Source organism: Epinephelus fuscoguttatus, linkage group LG8, assembly GCF_011397635.1.
Source record: "Epinephelus fuscoguttatus linkage group LG8, E.fuscoguttatus.final_Chr_v1".
NCBI lineage: Eukaryota > Metazoa > Chordata > Actinopteri > Perciformes > Serranidae > Epinephelus > Epinephelus fuscoguttatus.
The window spans coordinates 23707524-23716105 of record NC_064759.1 but is presented as its reverse complement, the minus strand read 5'-3'; the positions used below and the strand labels follow the sequence as shown (position 1 = coordinate 23716105).

At 39.4% G+C, this 8582-nt stretch overlaps 1 protein-coding gene across 1 annotated transcript; it reads right to left on the bottom strand.

The window, feature by feature from the left end:
- Window positions 1–3956: 3956 nt before the first annotated feature.
- LOC125893807 (C-type mannose receptor 2-like) lies at window positions 3957–8301 on the bottom strand. Its single transcript, XM_049584728.1, has 5 exons — window positions 8134–8301; window positions 7621–7980; window positions 7185–7523; window positions 4568–4972; window positions 3957–4480 (listed from the first exon to the last, which is right to left on the bottom strand). Exons 1-5 carry the CDS (start codon window positions 8171–8173, stop codon window positions 4119–4121), a joined length of 1506 nt encoding a protein of 501 aa, XP_049440685.1. The 5' UTR covers window positions 8174–8301; the 3' UTR covers window positions 3957–4118.
- Between the last annotated feature and the right edge of the window lie 281 nt (window positions 8302–8582).

Below are 8582 nucleotides of genomic sequence, written 5' to 3'. Positions count from 1 at the left end.
TTGTAATTGCATGTGAAAAATAACCTGTGCAATATCTACACTGTGCAAAATTTTAACCACTGTCTTTTATTGTTTTCATTTATTTTATCATTTGCTATTATAGCTACTATATAGCTGCATTTATACCATGTCTAGCTGGTTGTCTTGTTTTACCTGTTTTTAAAAGCGCTAATGGAGAAGCACCCACAATCTTGTTATATTCAATATATAATGACAATAAAGTTTTCTAGCTATTCCATTCACAAATTCCATATTAAATAATACATCCCTGTAGCCATCAACATTAAGATTATGCTAGCTCCAATTAATATTGGCTCATTTAAGGTAAAATCAAGCCAACATATACTCACAGTAATACACATAATAAAATGGGTATGTCATGGCCCTGTATAATCCAAAGACATATTTGGCACAGGGAAAAAACATCTCTGTCAGCCTCCATTTCACTCCACCAACCACAAGCCATGTGGCCTTATGCCATATCACCTCCTCACCCATTAATAATCTGCTTCTCCCCACATAGTGATAGTTTTTAAAATTCTTCTGTCCAGCAAACAAGATAAGCAACTGATCCACATGTTTAGTTTTACTTACTTCTTCAAGATAATTTAAAACAAACAGAACAGTTTCAGTTTTTCAGAGCTTTACAGAAAATCAAAAAACGTCAGTCCACTGTTGCAGCATCCTCCTACCAGGAAAAACCCAGGGGATTGAGAAGTCAAAGTCCAGGGTCAGGAAGCTCAATCAAAAAAAGAGATTTCAAATTGAGAAATCTGCATTTTAAAAGCCAAACATCAGGTCTGTTAATAATCACAAATACATGTATTCTCTGTTAAAAAGTTCCTCATAGATGCTATCATTAATCAACTTCAACAAGAATTTAAAATCCAGTATGGGCGAACTTTTTCGCAGCAGTTAAACTGCAGTCCCTTCTTTGCACACAGCTCCATGACATCAATGAATTCCCATGTCGATCTCTGTATTGTCACAGTAAGAAGTAAGAGGAAGTAAGCAAGAGTCTGGGGCATGATGTCCATCCACAACTCCTGGAAATGGAGAAGTAACACAAGAATTGCGTTTGGACAATCAGCGCCAGACTCCCTGTCAAGCTTGGGATGAGCAGCATCTCTTAGCCCTGGGAATAAATCCTGTAAGGGATGAATGGTTCAATAAAATATCAAAGGCAATGAATTAAAACATGTGCAGCAATATCTATTATAAAACACACTGACATTTTTAAGTGTTTGTTCAAGCTGTTGCGGTTTGTTAGGAGACTGAAGTATTAATGAAATGTCAAAAAAGTAGGCCACACACTCAAAAATGTTATCCAAGAGTAGCTGTTAAGAAAAAGTATACATGTTCCGTAGGTTTGCACTGCTAAATGCTATTTTAAAATGTATATATTGTTCATCTAACATCTAACAAATTGTACTAAATAGTGAAAACTATAACTATTTTAATACTTACATCATGCACCATCAATAATATAGTGATAATAGTCCCAGAGAAGCAGGTATTAATTAATCATCATCCCTGTGCAAATAAAATATTAAACTCTTTCATTCTAACTTTCTTCAGATATCGTTAAGTTCACTCTCCTCTACGTCCATCCTCGACCACTGCTTGTTCAGTTTGTCCATGTCCCCTCTCTATCTCTTCCCCTCTATCCATCTCATTTCATGCAGGAGTGGGGTTACCTAAGAGACCCGGCCTCAATGGAGAAAATCTCTTTTTCTACAATTAACTGTGAAAGTGACAGAAGGAAAAGAAGGGAGGGATCTGCAGAGGGGTGCACGCTCAGAGAAGAAAAGGAGAGAGGGAAGGACGCAAGTGCGCATGGCAGGTAGAGAGACGTGAAGTTAAAAACTAAAATTTTAAAGTTTCAGCTTCATAAATTTTAGAATAAATGCCTGTGATGAAAAGTGACTGCAGTTATAGAAAGCTTAGTTGAATGTTTGAACCCTTACAAGGCAGCATTTAGGTGTCTCATACAAGTTTTTGATTTAGTAAATAAATTCTAATGTGTATGATAAACTAACATGTTGAGTAAAGGATATATTTTATGTCCTGTATGAAGACTAAGATTTCCATGCACACTCTTAATAAATATATAAGTTCCACATTTGTAGCACCTCATACTTGAATTGGGATTAGGCCAAATTAGGTTGCATTACACTGATCCCAGTGAAAGTGAATTATGTCCATCACCATAATCTCTAAAAATGCAGAGGGAGTGACCGCTGGGTTTCCATGGAGAGATGTACACAAAAGGGTGTGGCGTGGGAATGTCCTCGGGGGTCAGGAGTGAGGGTGAAGGGGTCAGAGGTCAGAGCCAGCTGGACAGCACACAAGAGGAGACGAGGGTGAGAAAAGGAGGCGAGGGGGTAGTCCACAGACTGACTGACTGGACCCAACGGGACATTAACATTGAACTGATGGGAGGCTCACTGACCAATGCCTATTCAGGGAGAAACTAAGCTATGACACACTCATGTGTAATGGTCCGTGGTAATTGACAAGTGACAAGACGCTCATTGTGGATGCAAAAGCAGATATCAAAATGCAGCGGTGGATTACAAGCTGTATGTCGTGTTATATAGTGGTTATATGGGGTTATTGAACTAAATGATGCAAACATACTCGTATACTGATGATTTTAAGTATTAACACTGGATAATATTGAAAATGTTTTCAAAGTTAAATCTTTCCAAAAAGAGGCCTGTAGGCATATTGAGATGTAACTTTAATATCAGTTTGTGGTTAAAGGACGGTATGCACCAGTTACTGCCATTTGTATTCCAATAGTTTTAACTGAACACAGCTTATTTCCTGTGTTGTATCGGCCTTTACACAGTTTCTTCTTTTCCCTCATCAAGGATCCTGGACTTTAAAGGGACAAAATGACCAGTCATGCTGGGTTACCTTGAATTTGTGAAGAAAATTTTGCTTTACTCTCGTGCCTTCACAGAAAACAGCGAACATATTGATTTAGTGATTGATGGGGGACCATGTTTGACAACAGCAAAACTATAAGAAAACATCCATTTACAAACTCTCACACAACTCGTGCAGAATAATCCAAGTCTCATTTATCCTGTTTTACCCTCAGTACTTCCCATACACGTGCATTTTCTTCAAAAACCTTAGTATTTAAGTCTGGATTTGAAGAAAGCTTAGATAAGTCTCTTTTAGTTATTTGTTAAGTAGCGAGGTTTTAGCAAAAATGCATATCTTTGGAAGTGCTGAGCATACGACTGGACATGTGAGACTTGGATTATACTGCACAAGTTGTGTGAGATTTTGTAAATGGATGTTTTGTAGTCCCCAATCAATTAATAAAATAATATGTTGCCATGCCATTTTACATGGAGACATAGCATGACTAACTGATATACAAATGGTCATTTTGTGGGTGACGTATTCCTTTAACATGTACTAAATGACAGTTAAAGCCCGGTCAGACATGTTTCTTGAGTCATTCATTTCACATTTCAAATAAGTTTGAAAAGAAATATAAATACACAGATGCATTTTAAGATTCATATGTTGTATCATTTCCCATGGTTGTAGATGGTCCGTGTACTTCAAGGGTGCAGACAGGAAGGTGAGCGTCTGCGAGCTCTGTCTTCCATGTGGCTGATAGTGAAGGTCAGGTCAGCGAGGGCAGCAAGCAGTCTGGATTGGGGCCACACTCTGGTGGCCTGAAAAAGACAATGTTGGGGCCCAACCCAGGGGGTCAACATGCAAATAGTAACCCCTGAGTGAAAGGCATAGAGCAGATCAATGTTCTCACATTACTCTTGCTGCCCATGACTGTGAATGTGCACGCCTACACACCACATGAGGTTTTCATATCTAATGAAATTCACTCTCAACAATAGAGAAGGCAGCTGTATTTTAACAAAGGCAGAAGTATGATGTCATAAGTGAGCATTAAAATAACCATGATATCTCTGTTAAATTGTGAAAAACATTGTATTTAATGTTGAATCCACAATTGCAAAAATATATATATCATTTTGAAACAGCAAAGTTTGCATAACCAGAACAAATGTGTAGTTTGTCCATACAGCTTTATGAGAGCTGCAGCAACAACACTGTGGTCTGGCCCTCCACACTCATCCAGCACATGTGTAGCAGATGAAATTCAGTTTCTCTGTCTCAGGCAAGCCGACCCACTGCTGCCTCCCAGTGGCCTCAATAGCACCTGTAACACCACAGTCATATTCCCCCTCAGATCCTTGTCCCGGGGCCCAGTTCTGGTAACAGCCAGCAGTTGACTCAGTCCAGAACCAAAACTTAAATTTACAAGTGTAGCGTAGACCTAACCAAACATGGGGGGATGTGGCGTTCTTTGCCTTTTCAGCCACCTTCCCCTGAATGTCCTCAGCGGTAATGTGGACAAGGTCAGTATGGTGCTCCCTGCAGTAACCCAGAGCTTCAATCCATGTCATATTTTCCTGGATTAATATCAGGTTTCCTTTAAATAGAGGAAAACAGAGAACTTAATTCACCATGCAAATGTATGCTAAATGAACACAAAGGCAGGTGATGATTTAAAACATACCTGGAGACAAGCTTTGACTGTTTTCAGTGGGCTTTAGAGTCGAAGCCTGTGTAGTGGTCGAGGCCTGTGTAGTGGTCAAGGCCGAAGTCCCCATCAGTGTTGTTAATGTAGAGACACTGTCTGTAGTAACTCGTGCAGTAGTTGTGGAAGGTTGCTGTGTTGCTGTTGTAGTTGACATTTCTGTTGTTGCATTGTTGAGCTCAGTGCTTGACATATTTGACACAAGATCTGTGGTATTTGGTGCTGTCAGTCCACCGGTAGATGTTGCTTCTTCCATGGTGACGTTAATAGCCGGGGTTTGATTCTCAGTAGCCACAGTCAGATGTAATGTTGTCGTGACCTCTGAAGTGATCGGAAGGGTACTTGTGCTTGTTTGATTGGTGGTTGTTGGAATTGATTTCCTTGCTGTAAGAGTAAGTTATAAAAGAATAGACACAGGTTACAGATGCAGCTCTGTTGTGTCAGGTACAGATGGAAGACCAAGTTGTAAACGAGAAATAATTCACTTCCAGGCAACATTCAAAAAATGTTTGTGACAGGGAGGGGGGTAATGATTTAAGAGGAGAAAAAGTTTTTAAAAATCAATGTGTTCATACGACCAAGAAGAGTGTGTATTTCAGTATTTGGGGTGGGAGTTGAAACAAAGCACAAATATAAATCAATTTACAACTATACAAAAAAAGATATTTTTGGCAGATATATGGACGAGGAAAGGTTGTGTTAGGGAACGCATATTTATTTTGTAACACTGGGTGGTACGTACTGTAAATAAATAAACTGGGGATAGTTGTATATTAGTTGCAAAAAAAGTTGGGGATTTGTTGAAGTTATATATGAGTTAGAAGAAGAAATGTACGACAGGGGTAGGGACATATAAGTTTTACTTCTACCTACTCCTTCACGGACAGTGTTATCTTTGTCTTGTTTGTTTTTTTATTATGTTTTTTTTTTTATTTTAATTCCAAATAAAGTCATCCATTCATAATTTTGCAAGTTAAAAGAAAGTCTCAAATCAAGATAAACAAGTCCTAAGTCAAGTTCTCAGTCCTAAACTTTGAGTTTCATTAACAAGTCATAATGCACTCTTCACCTAATGTCATTTTAACAACAGAGTTATAATATATTAAATTTACAAAAATCATGAATGCGTTTAAAAATTTGTATTTATAGATTAAAACAAGTTTGTTATAATTTCTTGTGTTTCTGTCTGTGTACTGCACTTTTTTTTTGTTGACTACCGAGTAGTTTTTGTATGCAAACAAAATTCTTAGGTATCATTTTTTCCAGCTGCTGCCCAGTAATGTAACATTAATTCCTCTTTATTTTTTTTCTAGCGGCTTTTAGCCTTAATTTGATAGGACAGCTACACTATGAAAGGGGGAGAGAGAAGGGGAATGACATGCAGCAAAGGGCCATGGGTTGGAATCAAACCCACTGCCGCTGCAGCGAGGACACACCTTCTGTACATGAGGCGCCTGCTCTACCAGGTGAGCACCCTGTCATGTTAGTTGTCATGGTTCTCGCCTGCAGCTTGCTTGGATGCTTACAGATTGGTTCAAACAAAGTGGATCTGGGGAATTTAGAGTGTTTTCACTCTTGGTCCTTTTTAAATGAGCTGAACTGAGTCCTCTTAAAGTGGACCAACAGAAAAGGGACTCAGTTATTTTGTGTTCACATTGTCAGTTAATTTCAAAAAGGACTTAGCTCTCTGTCTGATCAACTTCAGCTCTGATGAGGCCTCAGTCCTCTTTCTGCTCACACTATAGCCTATATAAAATATGGATTGACATAGTTTTGTTTTTACTTTGACGTAGCACTGCAGTGAGGTTATGAAGCCCCTCACTTTCAGATCTACTTAAAAGTGGAGGAAAACCTTAGTGTTTCTGTGCTGTAGACTGTTGCTGTTTGATGCATTCTGTATTCCACATCTGAAGATGTGCAGTATCTTCTGTGGACCAAACTAAACCTCGTCCTGCATCAATGCACGTGTTACAGGCTGACGTGGTTTTGCCTGGTTTTTCAAGCATACCAGTGCAACAGCATGTGATCTAGAGGGCTGAATACAACGGCAAAGTGCTAAGCCAACCTGGAGCGCTTTGTGTTCACAGTGCACAGGTGAAATGAACAGCACCGTGAACTTGAAGCGAACCGAACTCAGGACTTCAGAGGGGTCCGAGTCCTCCTGGAGAGTTCATATATGTGCAAAAAATGCTGAGTCACTGCTCCGAGTCTTTTTTTATAGAGCTGAAAAGGACCAAGTGTAAAAACACCCTAAGTGTTGACTTGCTGGGAATGAATAGCTTTAATGTTAGTTGATTCAAGAAAATATTTGATTTGTGGCACACTTTTTAAAAAAAAAAAAAAACATACATTTTAATCTTTGGGTTTGGGGGAAGGTTTCAAGTATTTTCAAGTCAAAAGTCTCAAGTCCAAGTAAAGTCATGAGTCACTGGTGTTAAAGTTGAAGTCGAGTTGCAAGTATTTTTTGATTTTGCAAAGTCGATTGTAAATTCATAAGATTTGTGACTCTAGCCCGAGCCATGCCTCTGACAAGATTACAAAATATTATATAAAGACCACTTATCTGACAGAGAAAGCATGTAATACAGCAACTTACCCCCACGACAAACAAATTTGGGCGTGATGCTGCATTTCCGGTCATTCCACTTCCCTCCGTCTCTGAACGCAGCAAGAACACAGTCCTGATCTTCTAAGTTACTTGGTTTATAGGGTTTCCAAAACCGGAATGATGAATTGCTCCCATCAGACCACTTCCAGGGATCTTTGAAGAGGCCAATCCACACATTTTGTGACAAAGACACATTACGTACTGCCGCATTCTCCTTTGCTGAGTGTATGCTGATGAGATCAGACGACAAGCTTCTGCAGTGATTCTGAGCATCCCTCCATGATTTGGCCTCAGCAACAAATTTGAGAGCACTGTCATCACTGTTGCCTGCAAGTCCAAAGGTTTGACATTTTAAACATAGCGATGTCTTAAATATTCACGCCATCGGAAATAACTCTGACTGAATTAACGCCATTTCACTTACCATGACAAACAAAACTTTTTCCAGTTCTACAGTCACTTTCAATCCACTTGCCATGTTGATCCATTTCTGCACAGGCGTCTTTATTATTTGTTTTTGGTTCTCCCTTCTTCCAGTTAAAATAATCCAGTTTTTGATCAGGCCAGGACCAATGCCACATCCACTCATCTCCAGCCTCCAGTCCTATCCAGGCTCTGATAACGTCATTTGAAACTAAACTGATCAAATTATTCATATCTGTTGAGTTATGAATAGTAGCTAAGTCTGTGTACATCGCTCTACAGTAGGCCTTTGCTTCTGCATAGGTCTTAGACACGTTTATAAGGTGAAAATCTGAAGATCCCAGTGCGAAGGAGCAAAATCCTGTGAAAGTACAGAAAACATGTTACAGCAATTTGAATGCCAACAATAACAACAAAAACAATCTTGTCTCCACAAATAGCCAGCCACATTAATGCATTCACATCATAGATTAACAAATACGATATGAAGACAACAAACATGTGAGGTTCAAACCTGAGATATAAAGCAGATACAAAGTTTGAGTCCCCTTCATCTTGCTGAATCTGTTTCCAGTCAAGAGCAAAACAAAAAGAAAAACAAACTGTGTAAAGGTTAACTTGTTATTCTGTTATGATCCGTTGCTGTCTGACATGAGGTGCTAGCAGATGTGAGCAGCACAATGTATGTCAGAAGAATGCCACTTGGCTTGTTAAGAGACTGCTCTTCAGCAGCCGCTAAAGACAAAGTAGTTTATCAGGATTCCTGCTCTTTTGCACAGACTGTACAGCCCACTGCTTCCTGGTTTTCTGAGATGAGAACAGTTACCTGAAATACAGTGATCAACAGTGGGCAGCGTTGTGAGGCTGGTGACACATGAAGAATCTCAGCCAGGGGTCTTAAAAATGTACCAGACCAAGGACCCCTCAGCTGAATTTAAGATGGGGCAGGGACCCCCTAATACA